Consider the following 27,949-nt stretch of genomic DNA (forward strand, 5'->3'; position numbering starts at 1 on the left):
AGTATAAGGACATGGAGCTGCTGAACAAGTCAGATGAAGGGCACTAAGCTGAGCAGAGGGCTGGAGCATCCCTCCTGTGGAGCTGGGCTTGTGCAGGCTGGAGAAGGCTGGGGGGAGACCTTACAGGAACCTTTCAGAACCTGAAGGGCACCTACAGGAAAGCTGGGATGGAGTTTTTACAAGGGCTTGTTAGTGATGGGATGAGGGGGAAAGGTTTTGAGCTGAAAGAAGGTAAGTAAATCAGCATTAGGGAATATACTCTCTGTGAGGGTGCTGAGCCCCTGTCCCAGGTGCCCAGGGAAGCTGTGGCTGCCCCATCCCTGGCAGTGTCTCAGCCCAGGCTGGATGGGCTTGGAGCACCCTGGCTGGGGGAGGTGTCCCTGCCCATACAGAGGGGTTTAAGGATGAGCTTTAGGTCCCTTCAACCCACTCTATGATTCCATGAAATTAAGTCACTGAAAAATGAAGAATGACAGCAAGGGAATTAAAAGTCTTGCTGAGTTTTTCCTGCCACAGCAGGAAAGGAAAAAAAAAATCTAAGAGCTGCAATTATTTGCTTTAAAAACATCCAGAAAGCCCATGTACTTTCTCTTTGAAAGACAAGCAGAGCAAACTCTCCTGGAACAGGGTACTTTTTCAAGTGCATTTAAGAGGTCAGGAAAAGCCCTAACATAGAAGGTGTTGCTGCCAGCTGGTCCCACAGACACAGACATTCAGTCCCTCTGAAGGGAAAGTCAGTTTCTAAGTTGCAACTCAGTGGTTTTCTCTTCAGCCTCCTTGTGAAGTGTCTTCAACTTATCACATTTTGAGGGGGAATGATGCTTTTTGTCAGGCTGGAGGGTGCTGAATGTATCTGAATGTAAACCAGGACAGATGATTCAGGGGGGTGGCAGACAAGGAGTGCTTTTAAATAAAGGAAAATGGTGTGCCAGGCTCCTTTGCTTCTTGATAGGAAAACCAGGCTTCCTCCAGAGGAGGAACAATTACCTATCCAACTCCAGTCCTCTCTAGAGAGAATTTTCCTTACAGAAGAGCCAAGCACTCAGGTTTATCCAGAACAGCTGGAGAAAGAAGCAGCTGTACACCAAACAAATGACACCTGCTATGGGACAAAAACCAGTCAAAATAATTTTATAAATTCTGTCACATATCTGCTCTGTACATCAGTTCAACCTTATCCCTCCAGCTTGTTACTGAAAATTCACAATGCTTGCTGCTTGTTTTTGGTTTTTTCCCCTCAAAGGTAGACCACAAAACCAGCCATCAGTGCATTATTTACAGAAGTGCAACAGTCCCCCACTCTGAAATTAAACTCTTCACTAACAAGGTAGTTCCAACAGAATGTAAATACAGCAGGGCTTGGGTAGTGCTTCTGAAGTTTATAAAGGTTAGCTCATTTCTGCAATCCCCAGATGCCAGAGCAAGTAAAGCTTTGCTCACCATCAAAAGGGCTAAAAGACAACATTTCAAGTATTTAAATCAGAAGTTTCTAAAGACCAATCCATATTTTGATAAATAAACACAACAGAAACAGGATACAGCTTTCAAGATACTATATAGGAAAAATGGTCTCCAGTTTTCAAATCTTTAGCAAGGACAGGTGCACAGCCCAAAAGTGTAACCAAAGTAACCCTGAAAACTAGCAATCCAGGAGTCCAAACATTGAATCTCTTCTGTGTTTCCTCTTGAATTACTCTGCTGGTCTGAGGCATTTCACTGTTACTTAGTTCTGTAGGTAATTAAAAAAGAAACAAACCCTAAATTCATTCCCATATGGAAACAATTCAAAAGAAGGTTCCACAGATAAGTTCTATTATAACCTTGCTTCTCCCAGGGTATTTTCAATGAGATGCAACTGCAGATCCACTGTTCCCTCTGGCACAGTGTCTGCAGCCAGGAGAAGCTTTAGGCCAAGTCATGCTTTGCTGTGGTCTGCCTTCAGTTTTCTGCTTCACGTGGCTCTGCACCATCAGATTTCTTATGTTCCTCATATGTTTGTATTTTTTCCACATATGCCTTCACCAGGTTAGCTACTTTCATAGGGTTGATCTCTCCACTTTTGCTGTGGCATATCTACAAGGGATTAGAAAGGCATTTTGTCAATTAACAGTAATTACAGCAGTTCAGGCAGGCAAAAGACAAATGATAGACAAGTCCTCAGCTTCCCAGGGGGCTAATTCCTTACAGAGGTCCTGAAGTCTCAACAAGAAGAAGAGATATACTTTATGTTAAGCATTCCAGAAATGGCCCAGGGCTTACCTGATTGAGTGCCAACCAAATTAAGAAGCATCACTGAAAGATAATTATTAATTTTTACAGCAGGCTTTTCCTTCCAGCCAGTTTTTGCCCAACAAATGGTAACCCAGGAAGTTTTGATTTCCCCATTTTCCTGATGATTTTGAGGAAGCAATGCTGAGATTAAAAGAACCTGGCAGTTTTAAAGGGTCCATTTTGAGATAAGGAATAAAGAGAACGGACCCTATGAAGAACTTTATCAGGGTTCAGACAAGATTCACAGGGACTTCAGCTCTTGGTGTCCCTTGGCTCTCCTAAGACACAGAGTTAAGGTTCATACGGGTCATGCAGAAGATGTGAATTGCAGCCATTATCTCAGGAATTTTGATTATGATGGAATTTCTCAGTGACAGCAGGAAAGCAGAGCAGGGAAAGATCCAGTTCTCTGCAGGGTATCATTTAACTGCCCTGACCAACAAGAGCATTACTTACTCTAACAAGACAACACTTACATGCTCATCAGGTCTTTTTTTCAGCCACAATCTGTTTAGCACTAAAATCTGAGACAAAAGTCAACATCAGCAAACTGCAAGGCCCTCTTCCAAAGTTCAGGGACACCACAGCTGCTCACAGAGTATTTTCTCACTTTATCAGAAACAGCTTGATGATTCTGGCCAAAGTTCTTAATGAGAGAGATGTGACCATCTCACCCAAGGCACACACCACAGAACATTTGGGCTCAGGCAGCTGAAGCTCAGACCACTAGAAAAACAATCTTCTAAAGGGAACATTCTGACAGCTCTCATCAAATGGCACTGCTCAGTCCTGCTTAAAGCTCACCCCAAGACTGCACAGCACGAGCCAGAGCCCAAGGCTTTGCTGTTCAGTGACAGAATGGAATGCTGATGAAGTGCAACTCAAATTACTGCAACTTACTTGACAGTCTGCACAGATCTTCCTCTTCATTTCACTCCCAGCTTACCTTTTGCACTGCTTTTCGAAGAATGTTCTTGTACTCCTCCTTTGTAATCTCCCCTCTTCTGGTAAAAGGGTTTAATAGCAAGTTTCACTTCTTCCACAGCCCGTTCCTGCATGTGAAGCTTTTTCATGTACTGCACAGCAAAGAGAAGTTCATTACTTGTGCTGTCTTAGGGATGGTTTCTGAATCTGCTTTTTCTTAGAAATGAAAAGACTCATTTCAGAATCTCAATGACCCAAGTAACAGCTAACCCAAAGTGATTTCCTTTTCTGTAAATTGCAGTCTTGAAACAAATACCCAGTTCAAGCCATCAGGAACCTTTTTTCTATGTAACATTTATTCCATGTCTTGGAGAATGTGTTTTAAGCGACTACAATACCCACTTATCAATCTGCTTTCATCCTTCCCCTCTATTTGTTCTGAAATAAACTTACATCCATCAAAACTCAGATTCTAGAAACAGCCACTTATAGCTGTTTAGAGCTTCCAAAAATGGCACTTGCCAGCAATTTCAGGTTTACAGATGACATCAGAATATATTGTGTCAAAGTAGTTAAAAAAAACATAAATGGAGGTTCAGTTGGAAAACTGTTTTTACTTTTTTGTTTTGTGCTAAAAAGTAAAACACTTGGCTAAGAAGTTTCTGTTCCTAAACTGCACTATGCCCAGAGCAGATGGTCTGTGCAGCAAAACCAAAACTCAGCAGCAAGGCACTAGCACTGAAAAATCTCCACTTATCTCTGCATTTTCAGTGCTGATAAGCAGCAAGAAACAATCCTGCTTCTCTATAAAACTGCTATGAGAATTGACATTAACATTAATTAGAAAGGAAAACACCAGGTGTCTAAATAAATTCAGACATTCTGACTTCTGGGAAGGCCCTTTCTAAACATTCATGCAAGAAAGTTTCAGGAATTTATTTTAGATGCTTTAAACCCTCTCTGTCTCAATGCAATAGGCAGCAGAAAGTGGAATCATCAGAGTGAATCCTGAAAGAATTCACAGAAAGAATTGCCTGCCACTCCTGGGTTAGTACAGTCACCAAAACCACAGTGACACAAGGGGCTGGGAATATACAGCACAGAGAAAGGTAAAAAAGCCTCAAACTTTGAAAAGTTCAGCCCATAATGCTCTGCATTTGGCTACAGGACAGCATTCACTCACTTCTTCGTTTTTCATTTTTATCCACTGGAGATTGGGTGCTTTGATCTTTCTTCTGCATTTCCAATGGAAGCAGCCTGGATCCCTGGTTCAGATGCAGTAGCCAAGCTGCCTGGTTCTGGAGTCAGGCTCTGTCCTGCCACGCAGCCAAGTGCTGAAGACTGCCCTGCATGATGAACTGCACTGTGGGCTGGCTGACAGGGGCATAGGGGGGAGGCTGGAGGCAGAGGTGCTGTCAGAGGTAAATTTTGACAGGTCACCTATTGAAAAAGATACAATTTTGTAAATATCTGTACTCACACGAGAAGGCATCACAGCAGAATCTGCCAGCATCTTCTATCCACTCAAACAATCAAGTAATTACTAGTTTAAATCAGTTTAAATGCCAGCCCTCAAACTAGGTCTCTCTGTGCACCCCAAATCAGCAACAGCCCCACTCACTCATCTCTTAACTGGTGACAGTACAGACTGGTGACACACACCAATGACACCAGGCCAAATTTTACAGCCTGAATCAAGAAGCTCACAGCTCCTCTAACAGCACCCTCTTCTGCAAGTTACTGCTGAAAACAGAAGCTGAATGTACAGAGAGAATTCAGAGATGTGCTCCTCCAAGTGAAAGGAGACCTGAGAGACTGAATGCGTGAGAGGATTGCTGATGTGCATGGGCCATGGGAAACAAGGAAGGCAAAACTCTGCCATGAGAGGAGGGTGTTGCACGAGGCACAGATGAGGTGGATGCCTTCCATGACACTTGGGTGCCAGAACACAAACCAACCTGAGAGGAATCTAGCTCAGGAAACAAAGGCTCAGGAATCATATAATTGGTTGGAGGAGGCTCATTTAACTGCACCTGATTTAATGTTTGGTTCAAGTCCTCTGCTTTCCAGGCCCCTTCTTTTGCTCGCTGAAGTTTGTAAAATGGCATCCCTAGGTTCCCCAAGAGAAGGAAAAGGAAAACATTTAAGAACAAAATAAAACCTAATGGGTCAAGGGTTCAAAGTTATATTTTAAAAAAATAAAAGGATGCAAGAACAAAGCTAGCTATAAAATGATCTTGTTTAGCAGTGACCAACATTTTAAACCTTCTGATAACAGAGGATTTGCAGCCTTGAGCAATTGCTTTTTACTGGGTTTCCAAGACAGTAACCAACAAATTGCTATTTCTAGCAGCTTTGGTTTAGCAGAGCTCACAGGAGCAAGCTACAGATATTTCTCTCAGTTCCAAGAAATATTTATAAATCCTGAAAGCAAAACAACCATTCCAGTTAACTGAAGAAAGGGTGGAACTCAGGGCTGCCAGTTCAGAGATGGAGGCTGCAATGAATGCTTCATGGCCAAACAAGCTGCTGGCTGGCTGAGCTCTGCTGACAGCACGTCCTCTCTGATTCATTAACACTTAATTTCAACAAATTAATTCCAACAAATGCAACATGCCAGCTCTCAGGATTGGAAACCACAAGCTCAGCCCAGCTCAGATGGCAGAGCTGTTACACTACAGCCAGGTTTAGCCATGGAAACCTGAGCCTTACACACCCTGTTTGTTCCCAAAGAGACTTACTTGGAGCTTTTCCAGCAGCCAATGTGCCACTTTCTTCCTCTTGAAGATTCCAGGTAACTCTTTTCACCGGTGCTTTTGATTTCAGTGCAGAACCCTGAGGTACCACTTCCAGTTCAGGCTTACTGAAATGACTGGTTTTCTCACTGGACACAAGGCACTCATCTTTAACCTCCTTCACACAATCTGGAATTTTGCTTTGGACAAGCTTTGACTTGGTGCAGTCTCTGTTGGAATGTGCACAATAACTTCTTTCTTTGGGGGAGGCTCCATCAGAGAGGACACAATGAAGTATTTCTATTTTAACTGTAATCTCAAGGTTTGTATTGCTACAGCTCCCAAGCACTGGCTGGATCACTGCTACTCATTAATTCTGTTTCAGCAGAAGAATCCCACACTGCCAACTGGAACACTAATGTTTGTGATCTCTGGCACAGGGAATGCAGTTTCACTGCTCACTTTCTCACAGGTGGGATCTACCATTACAGGTCTTGGGCCTCCTGATACTGAGCTCGGGTCTCAGGCTGCATTTCCTCAAGTTTGACATTTGGCTGGATGGTTATGGAAAGCTCTTCTAGCACTAGCTCCTCCTTTGGCTCTTGTTTGAAGGAGTGGGGTTGCTCCAGAAACGTGGACACGTTTTCAACTGGAGGCTTCTGTCCTTTTTTGGTGGAGGGGGAAGTGAGGTCTCCCTTGATCTGTGTTTTCTTTCTTTGGAACATGATCTTGATCGTGGCCTTTTTCCTTTGATTTCTGCTTTTGTGTTCCCGAGATCGAGACGCAGACCGAGATCGAGACCTCCACTTCCTCCTCTCCGGGACCTGGATTCTTAACTTCTTTCTGTCTCTTGACCTCAAGCTGCTGTCTTTATCATACCTCTCGTGCTTTGCCTCTCCTGTGTTTCTGTCTTTAGTCCTCTCACTGCTGTTGGATCGGGAATGTTCCTTCGTCTTGATCGTGACCGAGACCGTCTTTTCTTTTTCCTGCTTTCATAAAACTCAGAAGTACTCCCAGGACTAACTGAATGTGACCTGGATTTCCTTCTCTCCCTAGAGCAAGAAGCTTTTGCCTTTTTATCCTTGGTTTTCTCCTTAGTTTTCTTTTTTTAGATCGTTCATGGCTGCTAGAACGCTCAGTAGAAGACCTCCTGCTCTTGGGTTTCACTGTGTGTGTTTTGCTTTGTTCTTCTCCACCTGACCAAGAGGGCAGATCTGGAGCTTCGGTCCCTTGAGTGTGCTCTATCCCTAGACCCTGATGGGGATCTCTTTGCTCTATCCCTAGACCCTGATGGGGATCTCTTACGCTCCTTCCCAAGTGCCTTTTTCCTTTTCATCTTCTTCTTGCCTCGGGAGCTGGAGTCCGAGCAGGGATCTGGAACGCGACCGCTTCTCTGTTTGTTCTTCCTTTTGGACTTTCTGCTGCTTATCATTCTTTGCAGGACTATCTGCTTCTAGTTTCACATTAATACTGGGTCTAATAAATTCTTCAGCATTTAAGAACACATTAGTTGCCCTCTCTGCCTTCCTCCTTTAAACACTCTTCCTTACAGATTTGCTTAACAGCCGATGAAGCGCCAGGACTGCTTAGAAACTCTTCCTCATCCACATTGTCCTGTTGCTCCGTGTCAGAGATCTGTTCCACAATCCTGCTTTCTCCAGCCACATTACCACGAGGCTCTGTGCTACCAGATGGCATGCCAGAGTCAGCCCCAGACCCAGATGTATTTTCTACCACACAAGGGGTGAAACGACGGACAGTCTGAAATGTTTGAACTTTGGGATTTTCAATCGAAATAGTCCTGGTTATGTTAGTTAGTGGGATCCCTGAGCCAAGCCTCTCAGGACTGCTGCTTGCTGAACTCGAATCTGATCCTGTTGGCTCAAAGGGATCATATATTTCACTTTTGACCTGCTTTTTCTTAACTGAGAAAAGAGGTGAAGGACTCTCCTTCTGCTGCGCTTTATCGTCCACAGGGCGGAAGGTGTTACAGAATCCTGGGTTAGACAGTCTGCTGGGATGCCCTGCATTGCCAGGAATATTGATTTTAAAACTCTCAAAAGAGCTTGGGCCTTTGCTGACTGAACTGCCCAGAAGTGATGAACTGCTATACATGCCTGTATTGGTAGGAAAAGATGCCCCACTTGTCTGCCTTTGCTGCTGAGATTCCTTGGCACTTGGCTTCTGACTTTCCCCCTTGCTGCCCTTCCCTGGCTGATGAGAGCTCTCCTTGCCAGTCAGCTGGGTTATACAGGAGCTGGGGATGTCACAGCTTTGGCTTCCTGTGGATTCTGCCTCCACCTGCTTGCTACTGGTCTCCTTTTTGATCTTTGGTATCCTAGGAAGTTCAAAGATGTCAATTCTCTTGGGAGGTGGTTTTAACGGCTGCCTCACTGTTACAGCTTTTGAGTCAGAATTCACATTACAGCTCAGGGGCTTTGAAGATGAGTCAGTGGGTGCAAATTTTTTAGCATTTCCATTAAATCTGGTCATCTCACCTAACTTGGAGCCATGCCTGCTGAGAGTACCTATATTCTGAGTCTGAACAGACCTGGGTGTCATTGAGCATTCTGACTTTACCGTTGCCTTTTCCGGTTTTGTCTGCACAGGGTTTGCTGCAGGTTCAATCCTGTTCAGTGAGGCTGAAGGCAATGAAAACAAACTTGAGGAGGAGGAGGAGGAGGGTCTAGTGGGAGTACCCAGCCCCGAGGAAACTGAAGGTCCAGCAATGGAGCTGCCTGCTGTGGTCCCTGAGTGCAGTGTACTCAGTGGGATGTTGTGTCCTGAACCATCATCCACTCTCAGGTCATTTGCTGACTTTCTCTGAAGTGGAGCTATGACAAGCAAAGAATTAAATTAAGCTTTTCAGTACCTAGCTGGACATTTTCTCACATTAAAAGCAGTACTGAGGTAGTTATTTTAAGTTCCACTGGTCTGCAAAACCTACCACACAGCACCAAGGCAATCCAATCGTTCTTTTGGTCAGATGATCAAGGTTTATTGCCAGACAACTGCATCTTTGAGGTAAACACTAATATTTAGAAAACAGACATCACCAGATTTGTGTTTATTACCCTGTGGTCTCTGATAGATAAAAAATACTGCAGCAGAGAATGTTATAGGTACTTATATTAACAATAAAGCTCTGAGTTTCAATTTGAAGAGATTATTTCCCAATAATTCCATGCCAAGGGAAGACACAGCTAAACATGTTAACACTTTACTCTAGAGCTCTAGCTTTGCAAAGAAACTTCTTGCCAAGGTCCTCATCACTGCTCTGCATGCAGAAGTGCAGCTCACAGGCATGGCAGCAATGTGCTAGAACCACTGGTACTAAGATATCTCTGCTCTGTCCCCTCCTCCATTTTTTTTTTTGATAAGAAAACAAACTACAGTGCAGAACTTTTGAAAGAAGGAAACTACCTATGAACCAAAATTGTCCAGTAACATCTCATGTCTGCAATGAAACAGACAACACTATTTCAGTGCATAGAGAAGACAGATTACTGCTAACAGCTACTGAATCTACCCTACATATTCAGATGCTCAGTAGGAGTATCCCTGTGCTTGAAGCCATGCAGCCTGTAGGACCATGGGTGAAACAAAGAGGCCAAACTAAACATGAAGTGCCAAACCCTTACCTGCCTTCTTTGCTGTCAGCGAACCATCTCTGTTGATGACCACATCTGAACTACTCATCATGAGAAAGCTCTGTCCAGACAGGATACTCCCCAGCAGATCAGGCACGGGGGCAGCTTCTGCTTCTTGCTCAGGACTCAGGGCAGGTACACTGCTCCTGCATGTTCAGAGGGGTTATATTTCCTTTACTCTTACAGCACTTGTTCTACACACACACACATTGCATTAAAAAGAAACCAAAATCAAGGGCATAAACAGAGGTCAGCCAGGGAAGTTCATTTGTAGTCTTGGCTTCCCCAGAGTTACTCAGCCTCCATCTCCCTCTGATCAACAGAAGGTAAAGCTTTTAGAGACTTCCCTGTGGAAGTTTTGGGGGTAGGAAAGCATGTAATAATACCAGAGACCACTTTCAATCTTATTTAAGAGTGGTCCTCACTGTGTTGGGTACCAAGATTAACCTTCTAGTGCATCTAAGATGCCCATCTTAAGTGTAAGCCATTGTTAAGCACTTCAGATACATCCCAGCTGCCTCTCCCCCTCCCCAAATCACAAATGTATTCCTCAGGTCTATCCTGCTACCTAAAAAACTCTGCTGCAGCTTGAACCAGAGTTCAGCACCAGTCAGAATGCACATAGGTGCCTTGGGTATGGTAGCCAGGAGTGTGGCAGAGGAGGAATGAAAATGGTTTAAATATGAAATCTCTAGTTTTGAAACACAGACTGAAAAAGTTTGTGTGTTTTTGCTGTTGGGGTGTGACTTTTTGCTTACTTGTTTTCCTTTGCTTTTGTGTTGGTGGGATTTTTGGAGGTGTGTTTTGTTTGGGTTTTTAAGCTTAAAAAAATGACCAATAGGCTCAGCTCTTTGAGGGAGCAACATTTCATTTTTGTAGCACAAGAAAGCAAGCTTTCCAAACAGAATGTGTGTCAAAAACCTGTGCAACATAGAATAGAAAGACAAAATGGGAAGGCTTAAAAAAAAATGGCTGCCCAGGTCAGAGGAGGAAACTCACTGTAGTCCAGACAAATCCAGCCTTTAGTTTCAGCTAAACAGTTCTACATTCTTAAAAATGTGCTACTCAATAACTCAGAGGATGTGAAAAAGCTTCTTGAAAGGCTTCCTTCAGGATTGAGATGGGAAAGGTAGAGAAATATTTCAAGTTATTATAGAAATATCCTGTCTTACTCTGAGAAACCCAACTGTAAGTCAGGTGCATCAGAGGAGGGCATGGGAACCTCTCACACCTTTAATTTAAGGTGAACCCTCCTATCTTCAGCTCCCTCAGCCTTGTGGTTTTCTGTGGCTCTGTTGGTAGCTGTCTCAGGAATTTTCCCTATCCCTTTTCTACTTATTATGCTCCTGCTCTCTGTGTCCTACCCCCCTGCACTGCATCCTACACCTCAGTCCTGGAAATTCACTGTGGCTGCCAGTGGGAAGCAGCCAGCACCACTCCCTGGGCCAGGCAGGCACAGGGGGACACAACTTGCTGCACACATTCACCTGACAGACAGCAAAATAACTGCTAAACTGCAGAATCAAAGAGATTTCTCTCTATTTTCTGAGCTCCAACAAATGGCCAAAGAAAGTGAGGATATTCCTCTTCTCTTCCTCTGGATGTGCAACTAAATTCCCTGGCCCTCTCAAATAAGAAGAGGTTTTAAAAGGTTAATGAGACTGGGATTTAAAACATACTCATAAGTATGTTTTAAAATCAAAACAAAAAAGCAGCAAGAGCCAGACTGAGGTGGAAAATACCATCTGAAATTTCAGTGCAATAGAAGCAATAGAAGAAGAATAAGTGTGTGCCTGTCAACATAAAAAAAAGAATTATTCATACAGTGCTGTGGTTATTTATCTACACATATGCAGGCATGTGCACACACACACTCTTTCAAATACTCAGGGTCAGAAAAAGCCTTGAGGCAGGCTTACCACCCCGTTTCCTCTTTTGTTAGTGTAATAAGAAAATTAAGAAAATTAAAAAAGTAACTTGATGGTTTTTTACCCTGGGCAGTCCCAGAGAAACAGGTCTGGCTACAGGGCGGTGAGACCTCAGTGCTGACTGGGGAGAGAATTCTCCTTTTGGTGCTCACTGGTGAATCTGGATTGCTGGAATCTCTTCATTACTGTGAATAAAACACACACACAGAAGAACCCTGAAATTGTATCAGGTTTTCATGTCATGTAGATGAAGCAGATAATGCTACTACAACAGCACGGTCAGAGTACATAATTTAATTATGATACATTAAAAAATGCCATGTGCATGTGCTGTGGCTATGTAAATAGAACAGGGTAATTTCAACCAGGAAGATTCAAATGTAATTTTTATTTTTAAAATGGGTAATTCCTTCTATGACACAAACAATCAAAAAGACTTATTCTGTGAAAAATTAAATTTCAGATGCTCCCTCTCCAAAATCCAAAGTTTAAAAAGTGACACAAACATGGCATAGTAAGATTACTCCTTCATATAAAGTGTCTGGAAAAGTGAAGATGGGAAAAAGAAGAAATAGGGAGACTCCCCAGGTCCAACCTAATTCAATGTGAAATCACTATTTATTGCATATCAAGTAAGTAAGCTATCTTCACTTAAAATAACCCAACAGAAAATGAGTGCTTAGGATCCCACTCCTTCAGATCCTAACCTCTCAGTAACCCATAGGTCTTATTAAAGGTTTCACAAACCTCTTTTTAATGTCAACAGACCTCTTAAAAGAAGGCTGATTCTTTAGGAGCTCAGCAACTCAGTCAAGAAGTAAAGAAAGAACAGGCCAGGATGTTGTTAGGAGCCTTCAGACATGGACAAACCACCTGACACTATCAGCTCATAATCCAGACATCTCTTACCTTTCATAAGGATCCAACTCATATGGATCTCCAAACACAGAGAGAGAAGCTGCACCAATGTCTGCTCTCATCAGCCCAAGAGAGGGCTCTGTTGGTTTGTAGATGGAAGGGATGGATGCCCCACGCAGGGGTTTGCTGAGCCCCAGGGCTCTGGCAATGCGGGAGCGAGTACTCACATCAGTTTTCACCTGCAGAGACACAGAACTTGGGTTATCTGGATGTCAGGACAGGTATCAACCTGGAGCTAAAGCCCCAAATCCTTCATGTAGGCTGTGGATGCTCAGCAGAATACTACTTGTCTGTATTGTTATTAAATTACAAGTTACTTCATCCTGAGCCTGAAGTGCCAAATAAATTAAGTTTCTAAAAATCTTAATAATGTCATTCTGTATTGTCAGCTCCTTATTAATGGCTGGAGTGACAGATTTGGCTGTAAGACGTAAACTCTGAGGACAAGAGTCAAGCTGGTGCAGGGTATCCAGTTTAGTTCACATGAGAATACCACCTACAGCTGAAGCAGATTCTGAGAGCCCTTATGGCTGATTAACTGGGTTTGCAGTGAGACAGACAGACAGACACATCCATAGCCTATTAAAAATACCAGGTGGTGGCAATTCTAAATGAGCTTGCATATCAAATAAACACTCCAGCTGGATGACAAGACATAACAAGAAGGCTGCAGGACATGCTTACAGTTTCACAAAGTGTGCCTGCAGTTCAGGCAAAGGATTTGTCAGCAAACCCATCGGGCCTGCCTGGAAGCTGCCATTTGTTTCCATCTTTCTGGAGGACACTGGACACATCCTGCACATACTTCCACCAGAAAAAGGTTATGTGATATCACTGTAAGACTATTTTTTTTCCATCTAATCCTATGATACAGTGCTTTTACAGATGGCTGAAAAATGGCAGCTAATGACAACATCAGGAACTCACATGTGATCTCACTCTCATCTTCTTCCCCCTTCTCTTTTTTGTCAGACGCTTGTGTCTCTTCAGCTGTGTCCCTGAACTCCTCTTCCCAGCAGATGATTTTGTCCTTTTTTTGCCTCCTGCTTTCTTCCTTCTACCTGATGGGACAAAAGGTAACCAGGTATGTATCTGCCTAAGTGCTGGCACTGCATTTTTCCCTGTACTCCCCTTTTCATTCTTCCTATGTGCACAAAGCAGCTCCGAGAGCCCTTCAGTGTGCTGCAACAATATAAAACAGCACAGAAAAAAAAGTGCAGTTATTAGGAATTATTTTAAAAAGTAACTTTAAGACCCTTCTGGGCAGAGGGTAGGATGGAGAAACAAGAAAATGTGGTATATTTGCTGCAGTAATGTAGTGCACAGGTGTGGCAGCATACAGGTGACCTCGAGTGTTTTGTGTGATTCAGGTTTATCTTCCCCAAGCTTTTCTCCTTGCAGATGGGCACCACAGAAGGTGTTTGATCTCCTTACCTGTTCTTCTTTTCTGCCTGGGAGGAGCCCGTGGTGTAAGAGGGTCGCTGGTTATATGGCTGTGTTCAGGCCTGCTACAACTGCCTCAATTGTTTCATCCAGGAGAGGGACATGAGGGACCTGGTACATGCTGTGTAATGGGCAGCAACAAGTTATTATAAAACATTTGATGGAAAAACAATTTGATATCTGAATAAGAAGTCGTGTCACCAAGCTGCCTGTTAAGCAATTATTAATTAACTTGCTCACCTACTAGCTGCAAGGAGAACACGACCATGGCTCTTCAGCCTCCCTCAGTGTTGTATGTCATGGCTTGCCTAACTCTAACTCAGAGCAATCCCCAAGACTGACATTTCCTCAATGAAAACCTTCTCAAGAACTTTCCCAAATCCATCTAACTGAACTCTGGGCTCATCGTGCAGCAAAGTGCAATGAGCAAAGACTGAAAAACCAACAGAACTCAGGTACCACACCTTGAACTCCTCATTCTTTAGGTCAGATTTATCCAAGGGCTGTGAAACACACCAAGAGGCAGCATTTCAAGCACACATCTCAGGGACCCCACTGAAATAAAAGGTGCAGCCAAGTAAGGTGATCTCCCACCATGGAGGATATAATGAATATGGAGGGCACAGTGCTAAGCACTATGGGCAGGCCTTAAAATCAAGAGAAGAAAACATTATAAAAACTTAACCCAAGCTAGATCTTTGTTCATGGCACCTATTTCAAACTGTACTTACAGCTGTAATTCAGAGCATTCAGAATTTGCCATAAATTTCTCCCCTTACTTCTCATTTACAATTATTTTGATGAGAAATTTAACAAGAAAACTCTGGGGAGCTAATTAGCAGGAGATTGTTCCTCCCAACCAGCAGGAGAGACCCAAGTTTGAAAGTTCTTAATTTGGCATACTAATTGTTACCTAAAGGATTGTAATTATTCCAGCTAACAGAAACATCCAGAAACATGCCAGCTGCAGCCATCAGATACTTGGGAAATTTTCCTGCATAGTTTTTCTGGTACCTGTTGATGTGGCTGCACTCACATTGCCACATCACTGATGACACTAACATCTGTGTTATTTCTCTTCAGTAAGAGGCTGACTTTCACAAGTAAAGACTATAAAAATACTAAATTTTTCTCTTCAGTTTGGCTGAAGGTGGCCAACAGATTCTACTGCTATTGGAGAGGGTGTAGGAAGACAAGCAAGCAAATAAAAAAAAAACAAAACAAAAAACCCATGCCTTGTCCCTGCAAAAAAGCATGGCAAAAAAACCAGGGGTGGTGCACAAACTGTGCATTAACAGCCACTGGAAATAAAGCCACAATTTTTCTCACAGCTGAGGTGATAAAAATGCAGATTCTGCAGGAAGCCAGCAATAATTTCCAACAGGGCCTTGGTCATGTGCTGTGCTCAGTTTGCACGTGTTTGAAGAACTCCACGGGCTACAACCCACGTCAACACAGACAGCTGAGCTCCCTAGGGGAGCACTTAATCCAACTCTTCCCTGATGCTCCTCCAGAGATCCATGCCCACACTGTCCAATACCTGGATTTGCTGGGCAGTTGTTTATCCTGTTCCTGTTCACTGTGGCCCTGACCCGTTCGCTCTGCCGTGTCCGGGCTATCGCTCGGGTCCGGACGTGCGGGCGCAGCCCGACTGGTGGTAGGAGTAACATCAGCCACCAGGGCAGCAACCTCCTCCTCACTGACATGGTCTGTATCTGGAAAAAAAAAAGATGCCCAGGTCACTTGTTTTTGTACAGATGAAAGCATTTCAAGGATTTCAGACAAAAGACCCAAAACAAATTGGTGTTCGCTTTCTTAAACCACTAACGCAGAATTTTCCCTCTCGGAAGGAAATGAGCACAGACAACACTTAAACAACTCTTGTAGGTAATCTGAGGTCAGGATACTAACAAATTCTTCCCAATTAATGCAACACAGTTTAGGACTAAGTGCTGGGGTTGCCTCAGACAAGGTTAAAGAACACCTATAAGCTGCAGCTCCACAACTTGTAAGTGTAGATGAAATTCAGTGCCACAGCTTGTAAGTGCAGATGAAATTCTTAATAAATGAGATCCTCTTATCAGTAAAGAGTTTCAAGCCAACTCTTTAGGTTCAAGAGGGAACATCAAAACTATTAGTTAAAACAGACAAAACTAAACATGTCTTAAACATGTCTAAACACGTCTTCAAACCAGCAGATGCTTCACATCACCCAAGTCCTGTGAGGAAGGGCTGAGGGAGCTGGGGGTGGTTGAGGCTGGAGAAAGAGGAGGCTCAGGGGAGACCTCATCACTCTCTGCAACTCCCTGACAGGAGGTTGGAGCCAGGGGGGGTCGGGGCTCTGCTCCCAGGCAACTCTCAGCCAAGACAAGAGGGCAGGGTCTCAAGTTGTGCCAGGGGAGGTTTAGGTTGGAGATTGAGAAAGAATTCTTTCTGAGAGGGTGATCAGGCATTGGAATGGGCTGCCCAGGGAAGTAGTGGATTCTCCGTGTCTGGAGATCTTTCCAAAGAGCCTGGATGTGGCACTGAGTGCCATGGGCTGGGAACCACGGGGGGAGTGGATCAAGGGTTGGACTTGGTGATCTCTGAGGTCCCTTCCAACCCAGCCCAGTCTATGATAAGTCAAAAAAAAAAAGTATTTGCTTTGAGTGAAAACCATGAACCCCTTACCTGCAGCAGCACTGCCACCCATGGGGGCACAGCCTGGACAGAACCATTCATCCACAGGGACTTCACTCAGAGGTGGATTAAGGCATTCCATGTGATATCTTGAGGAAAGAAAAAACAGTGTGCTCTTTACCAAGGGAAGAGAGTCTTTCACCCCTACCCACATGCTGCATAAGGCCAACACATTTTCTTGTGCTTAATGATCAAGCCATCTGCTTTTACCAATCTCCAGAGAAACAATTCATTTATATAAGGGTGTTCCATTCATTTTAACTTCTCTTACCCTGCATCACAGCCATCACACAGCAGCAGGCGATCCTCACGGTCACTTCTGCCACACACTTCACAGAAGGTTGGATCATCCTCTCCATCACTACCCTGAGCTTTTGTGTTCTCAACAGGAATCTAAATAAAAGAGGGATTCACATTTTATGCAGAACGTGTCACTTTCTGAATTATCCATTGTCACCAGAACAGTACCTGCAGCAACATCTATAAGTGAATGAACCAAAATGGCTGTTACATGCCAGAGCCTTCACTTAATTCACTTAACACACCCAAGACATGATCAAATGCTTGAAAATATCTAATGAAGTTGTTTCACTGGCAGAAAGTTATAGAATATACAGAATATAGTTTCTATAACTGCAGTTATAGAAAACTGCATTGAAAGAACAGGTGAGAAACAAGATTCCCAAAAAAGAACAAAAGTAGTCAACAACAATGAAAAAATCCAAACCTGAAAACCAAGACAAAAGAAGAGAGTAAGCTTGGCTTCCCCTCCCCCCCTTCCCACCCAGGAGATATGATTTAAATGTCAATTCACCATCCTGTTAAATTGCAAACACTTAATAATAAACCATCTGTTTATGAAAACAGAACAAACTCCTCCATGTTCCCTGAAAACAACCATGTTGTGATGCTGGTAAAGAGCAATGACAGCTTCTCAGAACTCTGTTCTGAGAGCCTACCAGCACACTCAGCCTCTGCATTCAAGAGCTCAACCCTTGCCTTGTGTCTCTCTCCCCTTACCAACACAACCACTGCACAGCACAGGTGGCAGTGAGAAATAATGAAGAGCTCAGGTATAACCTAAATGATTCCAATCCTTGTTAAGAGAGCACTTCCATGCCATGGGGCATCCTCCTGGGTGTGGATGGGGGAACAGCTTGGAGTCAAATGTCTGCTGTGGAAAGGAGGCAGCTCTCAAAACACCTTTTTTGCCATCAGAGAGGATGCCCCACTTCAGCAGCACACAAGAGTGCAGGAATGGGGATTAAGAGGAAGAAAAAATGTAATGGTTCCTGAAAATGCAATCTCAAAACAGGAGAAAAATAGTGAATCCAGATAGCAGATAAACACACCACAAGGGTGAATGTTTGAGCAGTGACTTGTGGCAACTGACCTTGTTGCTGGGTACAGCAGAAAGCTTACTTTTTTAAGATTTTACCACCAAAATGTGCCCGAATGCTAATGTACTTAAAGAGGATTCGATCCACAGGGCAGGAGTTTGCATTCTGAAAAGAAAAATACAGATTTCCTCATATGGGTTGGTAACTACATCTCTTGGTTCAATTTTTAAAAAGGAAATCTTCAATTATTAATGTAAGAAGCATTAAATTAATGTAGTTGTAATTTTAACAGCTATTGGTCTTGAACATTTTAAGTACTTAAATCTGACTTTTCCTGCTTTACAACCAACCTATTGTATCAGAGAAAATACACTGGTCTAGAAAAGCATTTTTTATAGCCAAGTCATTTAATTATTACTCAATTGCCAAAGCATCAAAGTGCTTTCCAAAAATTGCCTTGCAATAGTGCTCATGAAAGCCTTGAAATGACTTGCAAATATATTCAGTAGGAGTAGCTCTTTATTTTTTTTATTTATTACCATGGGGAGTGCTGCATGCACAGCAGGTTTGCTGTAATGCTCACCAATGGATTCTGAGCCTGGGAACTGCACAGCTAGGCTGCAAATGCTCTGTCTGAAAACTGAGTTCAGAGGCAAGCTGCTGGTTTAGTCTGCAGTATTTTATTTATGTTTAAGTGTCACTGTTGGCAACAGATCCTATCCAAAGGCCCACATGTAATTCAAGAGGTAAGAGAGAGATATACAGAGGTTATGTAAAAAACACTAACAGAAAACTCCTAATATGCTGTCCTGACTTGAAAAAAAGAATTTTAGCTGACTAGGAAACACACTTGCTGATGACATTACAGCTTTCAGAGGACAGGACAGATCAGACCAGGTGCAAGAAAAACAGATCCACACTTCAGAAACAGAAATCCTGCCAAATAGAGCAGTAACCCAAGTATGTGTAAAACAGCTTAAAAAAAAAAGGCAATACAGAGTTTTGTTCTCATCCCAGCACAACAGCAGAACCAGAAGGGACAAAACAGCTCACCTTGGACCACTCCACAATACAGTCCAAGCAGAAGTAATGGGAACAGTTCTCAGGAGTTCCAACAGCCTGATCCCTGAAGGTGTTGAGACAAATGGGGCAGTTTTCACCATCCTCATCAGAGGAAACGCTCGCTCCATTCACGTGGGGCTCAAATTTCAGAGAACTGCTCATTCCTCTCCCAGCAAACTCAGTTTCTTCCTCCTCCTCTTCATCATCATCTTCACAATCTGAAACAGCAAGAGATGAAAAAAGAATTCATGTGCTGCAGGGCTTCAGCAGTGAGGATAGAGAGGGTGGGCAGGATGGGGCACCAGTTCACAGGAAACTTGGAGTAGGGTTATTCTCTGGGACTGCAAGAGTGGCTGAAGCCTCTCCAGTTTAAGGCAATCCTTTTTGCTCTTTTCTTTTTTTCCTAATTCCCTTCACTAAAAAGCAACAGATTATTCTGGTGAAAAATAAAGCCTGATAACATGACTAGTCTTGCAAGAGATTAAAAGGACAGAAAGCAGAAAAACAACAGATTATCAAAATCAGAGTAGTGTATGTCAGGCTACCACTGAACACTGATATTAAAAAATGAAGTTATAATAAAGTTATCATGTATCCAGCTGCTTTTTTGTTGTTTTTTTTAAATAAGACACTCCAGAGGGCAAGAAGCAGCAATACACTTATGTGCAGAAGATGATATAAAAGACTTCAACAATAATTATTTTGAGAGTAAAGGAATCCAGGTTCCCAGCTGGAGACTGCTTAAAGAACCTTGGGTTTTGTTAATTTTTTTTTAAAACACTCAGCAGACACTGTTGAAAACTGTTTTAAATTCAGTACAAAATACAGGTATGTCTGTTATCTTCCTGTAAAGGATTTGGGCACAGGCCTGACACAGCATCTGGGCATTTACACCTCCTGGCTAACCTCTGCAGGAAAAGGTTTCATCCCACTCTTCCTCCACTTACTAAAACAATTCTTGTTAATGCACATTCACAGGCCTACCTTCTAATTCTTCATCTTCACTTTCTTCCCTGTCCTCCTCACCTCCCTCTTCCTCAGTGTCATCATTTTCCTCCTCACTTCTGGTGTCATCTTCTGAATCACAGCTATTTCCACCATTGTTTTCTTGAAAAGAAGAGAGAAAACACCCATTTGATGCAGACAGAACTATGAAGGAAACAACAGAAATCCTGCTCAGGAGAAACCAGATTTCCTCAGGAGTATCAAACCTGCCTCTTCTGAGAAGCTCAATGGAAGCATGTAAGCAGTTTGAGATACAGAATTTAAGAAGCAAACAAACAAACAAACAAAAAAGTCAGTGAAAAAATAAATGGTCATAAATATATCTTTACTTCTCTTTGGAGGTTAGACAAACAGGTTATCCAACTCAAAAGTGGAATGTGCACATGCAGAGAGGGGATTTACCTGTTTCACATGAGGAGCACCACACACTGTCTCTTGCCCTTGCCTAGTGCAGCATTCTGGTTTATCAGCTCATCCTGGCTGTCCCCATCCATGGCAGGACATCAGGAACACCACTCCCTGCAAGGAGGCAGACTTGAGTGAGCACCTGCAGAAGCAGAGCAGGGGCCAAGAGCATCCATCCCTTCTGCACAGAGGTGCAGGGCAGAAGGGCCAAAGGCTTCTGACACCATCCACTCATCTTCCCAGTTCAAGGCTGAGGTGGCTCCAGGCAGAGAGGATCACTGGGAGAAGTTTCACACCCTGCTGAGCCAGAATGGAACCAGCTGCTTGGGAGACTCGCTGAGGTGGACAGGTTCAACTTTATCCTTGGCTTCAGGATGACAGAAAATGTAGCAACCAGAACATCACCCCACTGAGAATGGGGAAGAGAAAACCTGTTAAGACCACCCAAACCAATCCTGTTTTGCCTAGCAATAACAAGTGCACAAGCTAAACACAGGAGACACCTTGGCAAGGCATGACAACGTTGTGTTTCAACATCAAAAATTATCTCGTGTTGCTCAGCTGAAGAAAGAAAAGATCAGTGATTACATATTTTTACGGCTTCCTTTGTTAATAAGAAAGGCCACTTTTCAACAAGCTCTGGCTGTTACAGAAAACTGAGGGAGTACTCCAGACCTCACATTAATTCTAGAGACAGGAAACTTGAATTTGGTGCACATTAGATAGAGGTGACAGTAACTGCTGTGCATTAGAGAGCCTGGCAATAAAACTGACAGACACTGAGAGGTGTCTGAGGATTCCAACTCATGCTGACAATCAAACCAAAGCCCTTCATACATAACCCTACAAAGTGTTAAAACAGATCCCTGCAAGCTTCTGTAAGCAAGTAATGGAAAACCAGAATTAATTGGCACTCATAAAGCTAAATGTCAGCCCTCAGTATGAAAACAAAATGGATTCTTCAAGTGTGGCAAAAAACTTCCAACTGGATGCTCCTCTCCCACTCTCCCTGCTTCACATTACATGTCTTGCATATTAAGAGAATTTTGGGAACAAAACATTATGCTTCATTCAAGTGCTTTGGATGAGTAGCTTTACTTGCACATTCCCTTTCTGAGCCATGAAGCACAGCTCTGCACTTAAGAGCCCCAAAAATGTGGGTTTTGATAAACCAGCCCAAGCTGCAGAGTCTTCAGGGGGGAAAAAAAGAAGCTAAAACTAAAAAAGATCAAATTTCACCATAATTCAAGTTCTTGGTAAAAATTCTTCTAAGCTCAGTAAGAAATCTTCCCTAAATAGAGGTTTAAGCAACCAGGTAACTTTGTGGCTGTTTGACAGGAGTGGTATTAAAAAGCAAATTTTCTGATGGCTGAGAACATGCAGACTTCCTTCAGAAAGCAGTCAGTCCATGGTGTCATTGGGAAAAATATAGGAAGAAAAACCAGGATTTTCAGCTTTCAGCAGTGGCGATATGGTATGAATTATCCAAACAGAAACTTTACCATACAATATCTTCCCAAAAAGCTAAGTTAGCTCCAGCAACACACACCTGCTGGCAATGGCACCAAGCCAGGATGCACAAAGGCAGAGCCTGGCAGCACCCAGAGCAGCTGCAGGGATTTAGAGCACTCCTGGATCCCTCTGTGCCAGTTCCCCATGCCCAGGTTGTGGGAACAGAGCAAGTTCCTGCTGCCCTCTCACTGCCAGCTGCAGGCAGCACCCAACCAAAGCCACTCAGGGGGTAAAACCATGGATAAGCCTCCATTTCACTACCACTCCCTGCTCCCCAGCTCACCTCAAAGCACAGCAATGTGCTCACTGAGGAAAGGATTCCCCCCAAACCACAGTCCTGACCAAAATTAACCCATAACCAGACTTCCAAAGAGCATTCCTGCACTCTGTGGAACAACACAACTAGCAGTGTTTTTTTCACCCTGCTGCCCCACACTGAGATAGCCTTTAAGCAGAGAGTCAAGCAAATCAGCACTCGTGACTTGACAATCTGACATGATTTATGTTAGAAATGCAAGCCTGGACTTTGCTCAGGGGCAAAGCTTGGTGTTAAGGAAGATCTGGTACTGCAGCTTGACAATCAGGTCTTCAAACCTTGCCAGTCTGTTCTGTAAGGGAGCTGTGGGACAAGGAGGAACCAAGCAAGATGAAGTGAAATGGAGATTTTAAGCATGTCACAAATCTTGCAAACAACCTCTCTCAAACTGGTCAACTGCTCCTAAGAAAGAAACCAAAGTGGACAAAATGTGTAATATGAGAGCATGTTCTCTTATTTAACAACAATAAGCAGGCATTTCCAAGTTTGTTTTGTTGGTTTTTGGTTTTCCTTGTGGGAAACCTTTCAAAACAAATCCCCCTGTGAATGAACACATTCCTTCACAACCCTCACCCAAAAGGCCCAGCTTGCAATTCACTTACCCCATCAGAACTTTCCTAACCCCTGGGCTGGAAACTGGCAACAGCAAACAGAGAGGAAGTATTTTTAGTATTATTGGTGTATAAAACAAGAAGTTTGGTTAAGAGGAGATGGACAGCAGGCTAAAAAGCATCTGCAGCCCACCTGAAAGAGGGAATTCCAAGCTGCCCCCACTGCTGTTCCCACTGCTCCCTCTGTGCTCCTGGGAAACACCCCAGGGTGTGCAGGACCCTGCTGCAGGGACAGGCTCCCACATCCCACCCCTCCTCTCCTCTTGCATCCCACTCTGAAAGATTCCATCCAGAGTAAACTCAGGATCTGTCCCCAGCAGGCAGCTGGTGGCAGATCCCTTGTCCTCTGACTCCATTTCACACAAGGAAAATCCGTCCAGTCCCCCAGGCAAGACATCTGGAACCAGCGTGGCCAGCAGGTCCAGGGAAAGGGATTCTGCCCCTGTGCTCAGCTCTGGGGAGGCCACAGCTTGAGTTCTGTGTCCAGTTCTGGGCCCCTCAGCCCCTCAGGAAGAAGCTTGAGGTGCCTGGAGCAGGTCCAGAGAAGAGCAGGAGCTGTGAAGGGATCCAGCAGAATTGCTGTGAGGAAGGGCTGAGGGAGCTGGGGGTGTTGAGGCTGGAGAAGAGGAGGCTCAGGGGAGACCTCATCACTCTCTGCAACTCCCCTGAAAGGAGGTTGAGCCAGGGGGGGTCGGGCTCTGCTCCCAGGCAATCTCAGCAAGACAAGAGGCAACAAAGGGTCTTCAAGTTGTGCCAGGGGAGGTTTAGAGTTGGAGCTGAGAAAGAATTTCTTTCTGGAGAGGGTGATCAGGCATTGGAATGGGCTGCCCAGGGAAGTAGTGGATTCTCACGGTCTGGAGATCTTTCCAAAGAGCCTGGATGTGGCACTGAGTGCCATGGGCTGGGAACCAACGAGGGGAGTGGATCAAGGGTTGGACTTGATGAGCTCTGAGGTCCCTTCCAACCCAGCCCCATTCTATGATTCTTGATCTGGGGTCCTGCCACGTCCCTCCAGGATCTGCACGCTGCCTCTGCTCTTCCTCAACATCTGGTTTCCAGTTCTTTTTCAGGAGAACCTCACAGTATTTTCACAAAAGCAGGGATGACAAGATGGGTAAGTACATGGCAGGTGTCTGCTGAGTTCCCCAGCCCCAGGCTGGGTGGGTGCTGCAGCACAGGCTGGGAGGACAGGTTACATTTGTACAGCAGCTGCCACCACTGATTTCACTTGTACAGCTAAATAATTACAAATTATTCAAGCTGTACTACAACAGGGTCTCCTACTGGCTTTAAGAAACAGAGAAGAATGTTTCCTCCAGGATAAGTGTTTATCAAAGAAGCACTTCAAGAGAGAGAAAGAGAGGGAGAGAGAGGAAGGAAGGAAGGAAGGAAGGAAGGAAGGAAGGAAGGAAGGAAGGAAGGAAAGGAAGGAAGGAAGGAAGGAAGGAAGGGAAGGAAGGAAAGGAAGGAAGGAAGGAAGGAAGGAAGGAAGGAAAGGAAGGAAGGAAGGAAGAAGGAAGGAAGGAAAGGAAGGAAGGAAGGAAGGAAGGAAGGAGGAAGGAAGGAAGGAAGGAAGGAAGGAAGGAAGAGGAAGGAAGGAAGGAAGGAAGGAAGGAAGGAAGGAAAGGAAGGAAGGAGGAAGGAAGGAAGGGAAGGAAGGAAGGAAGGAAAGGAAGAAGGAAGGAAGGAAGGAATGGAAAGGAAGGAAGAAGGAAGGAAGGAAGGGATCTTCTAAATCTAAATCCAACTTTCCCCTGTTTTAAGAATCACAGAAATTTATGGGTTGGAAGGGACCTCAAAAGATCCTGGAGTCCAACCCCTGGCAGAGCAGGGTGACAGAACACATCCAGGGGGGCTCTGGATGGGAAGGAGACTCCAGAACCTCCCTGGCAGCCTGGGCAGGGCTCCTCACCCCTCACAGGCAAACAAATTCTCCTGGTGTTTCTCTGGAACGTCCCTATGCTCCAGTTTATACCATTGCCTCTTGTCCCTATATTGGGCAGCACTGAAGAGACCCTGCACCATCCTCCTGGCTCCCTCCCTTTATGTATTTATAAAGAGGAATGAGGTCACCCCTTCCAAGCTGCAGAGCCCCAGCTCCCTCAGCCTTTCCTCACCAGGAGCTGTTCCACTCCTCTGCTCTGGGCTCTCTCCAGCACTTCCCTCTCCTTCTGGAACTGAGGAGCCCAGAACTGGACACAAGATTCCAGATGTGGCCTCAGCAGGGCAGAGCAGAGAGGAAGCAGAACCTTCCTGGACCTCCTGACCACCGCCTCCTCCTGCCCCCAGGTGCCTTTGGCTTCTTGGCCACCAGGACACATCCCTGGCTCCTGGGCATCCTTCCATCCACCAGCACCCCAGCTCCTCTTCCCCTTCCCTGCTCTCCAGCAGCTCAGTCCCCAACCAATCCTGGTACCTGGGGCTGCTCTTTCCCAGATGTTCTTTTCCAGACTTTACACCTGAAGACACACTGCTTCTTCACTAGCATTTTTATAGATATCTTTTTTTCATCTCTAAAAATCAAAGCTTCAAATTCTGCCATATAATGTCCTGCTTTGTTAAAAGGGCTTGGTGGTAAAACACACAATTATATGTTCAAGCTGTGGAATGGCACAAATCCAACTCTTATCATCCCCATGTGATGGTTTGGGCCAGGATAGAGCTCATTTTCTGTCTTGTCCTTTTGCTTTCAGCTCAGTCTCTTGTAAGCAGCTGCACTTGCTGAAATTCACAGCAAGTTTCTCAGACAGTGTCTGCTTCTAGGACTGATCCCACTCCATGGTTAGAGTTCCAGCCAGAGCCTGGTGTGCAGAGCCAAGGACACTGCTCAGCTCTGAGGAACATTTTACCCTCCAGGAGGAATAAGAGGTCCCACCTGCAGCTCCTTTGGGGAGGAAGGGACAAGAGAGATGCCAGAACTGACCAAACAGAGGATTCCATCCCATACACCTCAGACTCAGGAGAAATCTCAGGGATCACCAGGCTCAAGCCAGCTTCCAGCTTCCTGCCCTTCCTGCCTTTCCTGCTTCCCTTCCTTCACCCTTCCCTGTTTCCTTCAGCATCCTGGGAGGATTCCATCCCTTCCTCTGCCTGTGCTCCTGATCCATCCCAGCCTGAATCTCTGTGTTCCTGCCTCCAGCTCCCAACTGCTGCTGACCCCAGGATTCCAGCCTGGACTGTCCCAGGGCTGCCCTGCAGCCTCAGTGGGGATGGGAGAGTTATTGGGGGGAGGGAGGAACCTGGGATCCATTTTCCTGTCTATTTGTATAGATTTAGTCATTTTTCCTATTTATCATTCCTGTTTCATTAAAGCTGTGCAGTTCAGTTTCCAACCCATCAGTCTCTCTCCCTTATTCTCTCTCCTTTCTTTATCAGGGAGGGGAGGGGGACTCATAGAGAGTGTCTGGTACTTGGTTTAATCACCAGGGCAGTGTTAAACCCTGACAGATGGGATGCTTGCCCTTGTAATACCCAGCTCTCCAGCCTGTCCAGGTCCCTCTGGATGGCAGCACAGCTTCTGGGGTGTCCTCCCAGCACCAAACTTGTTGAGCAGACTCTGCCCCATCATCAAGGTCATGGATAAAGATGTTGAGCAGGAGTGGACCCAGCACTGATCCCTGGGGGACTCCACTGCTCACAGGGCTCCAGTTGGACTCTGCTCCATGGATCACCACTCTTTGGGATCTATTCTGTAGCCAGTTCTTACTCCACCTCTCTGCCCATTCCTCTACCCTACATCTCCTGAGCTTGCCTGCTATGGGAGACTGTGTCAGGAGCCTGGCTAAGGTCAGGGTACAGGACATCCAGAAAAGACAAACAAAACAATACAAAAAAGTCACAAAAGATAAACTCTGAAACACCACTGTCAGGATTGCCCCTTCAATGGTTTAAATAATGGAAGTGCCTAAAAACCTAACAGATAAACCACAGAAATTAATCCTGGGGTGAGTGAGGAAGGATTTATCCACCCCCATCCTGACCCAGCCCCAAAATTTACACACCCTAAATTGCAGATCCAGAGCTTGCCCAGGAGCAGACACTGGGCTCTTCAGGGAGCTTTAATGCAAAGCTGGAGCTGCAGAGGTTCTGTGAATGTCCCAAAGGAGCAGCTGGACAGTTCTGTCCCTCTGACCTGAAGGCAGCAGCCAAGCTCTGGGCAGTGCCAGCTGCAGCTCCTGAAGGCACTGGCTCAGTGTTCAGCCTGTGGATCAAACACTCCCCAGTGCTGCTCATCCTCCTCCTTCTCTCCAGGTTTCTTTTCTTGGGAAAACTCCCCCTTCCTGACCCTTTCACCTCCAGCTTTCCCTGATGTTTACACGGCTGGGAAAAGCACCAAGACACCAACAAAACCAACCCAAAACCTCCTGCACTTTTATGATTTGTTTGGGGGTGTCAGCACAGCCACAACAAAAGGCTCCAAGCCCCGCTGCCTGTCAAGCAAGAAAACAACACAGCAAACACCCCTGCAACACCTCAGCAAGGCACCCAGACACAATAAACATTAAAAAAAGGTAACTCAGAGCACAGCAAGCACCCCCACCCCCGTTACAGACCAGGGGCTGCCCAGTCCCCAGCTACACGGCTCCGAACCTGTCAGGAGGCAGAGAGCCCTCACACCAGAGCTTTGCAGCCTCCAGCACCAAGCAGAAACCTGCAAGAAGCTTCTGACCTCCGATGCACTCAGCCACAAACCCGGAGGTGTGCTGCTGGAGGAGGAAAGCGTCAGAACCCTTGGGGTTTATTATTTGGGTTTATTTACTGGGGTTATTCTTTGGGTTTAGTTCACCCCCCCATTCCCCACGGGAGGGCTCCGGGCAAACACCCCCGGGAGAGCCCGGCCCAACGCTGACCGCATCTGCCGGCAGCCGTCATGCAGCGGGAGCAGCCCGGGAATGAAGGAACAAAGGAGGCGGTGCCGGGACAGAACCGGGCAGTACAAACGCCGCCGCCTCAGGGCCGCTTCCCTCCGGAGCTCGCAGCGGGGTGAGCCCCGGCCCCGCCACCGCCCCCCGCGGCTCGGCCCCCGCCCCCAGCACCCCGGTATCCGCCCCCGGGTACTTACAGGAGGTGCAGACCCGGGTCTCACATACCCGGACCGGGCCGGGCCGAACCGGACCAGCGCAACCGCCTCACAGCCGGAAGCCCCCGCG

The 27,949-nt window shown here is 45.2% G+C and overlaps 1 protein-coding gene across 1 annotated transcript; it reads right to left on the minus strand.

The window, feature by feature from the left end:
* Positions 1-1,103: 1,103 nt before the first annotated feature.
* On the minus strand, positions 1,104-27,948 carry PHRF1 (PHD and ring finger domains 1). The gene is given in 42 exon segments (XM_030451120.1): positions 1,104-2,073; positions 3,218-3,268; positions 3,270-3,347; positions 4,379-4,428; positions 4,431-4,532; positions 4,535-4,590; positions 4,592-4,635; positions 5,229-5,305; positions 5,937-6,135; positions 6,138-6,211; positions 6,214-6,231; positions 6,234-6,279; positions 6,281-6,316; positions 6,318-6,421; positions 6,424-6,594; positions 6,597-6,688; positions 6,690-6,876; positions 6,879-7,040; positions 7,043-7,136; positions 7,138-7,299; positions 7,301-7,441; positions 7,443-8,764; positions 9,572-9,723; positions 10,803-10,804; positions 11,573-11,632; positions 11,634-11,677; positions 11,680-11,693; positions 12,418-12,605; positions 13,354-13,487; positions 13,861-13,915; positions 13,918-13,980; positions 15,410-15,430; positions 15,432-15,515; positions 15,517-15,584; positions 16,540-16,637; positions 16,820-16,943; positions 17,972-18,053; positions 18,942-19,168; positions 19,935-20,057; positions 20,138-20,161; positions 20,383-20,474; positions 27,862-27,948. Coding segments are annotated over 41 exon segments (5,031 nt in total). The 5' UTR covers positions 20,450-20,474; positions 27,862-27,948; the 3' UTR covers positions 1,104-1,938.
* Position 27,949: the final 1 nt, after the last annotated feature.

This window comes from Calypte anna, chromosome 5 (assembly GCF_003957555.1).
Source record: "Calypte anna isolate BGI_N300 chromosome 5, bCalAnn1_v1.p, whole genome shotgun sequence".
NCBI classification, from domain to species: Eukaryota; Metazoa; Chordata; class Aves; order Apodiformes; family Trochilidae; genus Calypte; species Calypte anna.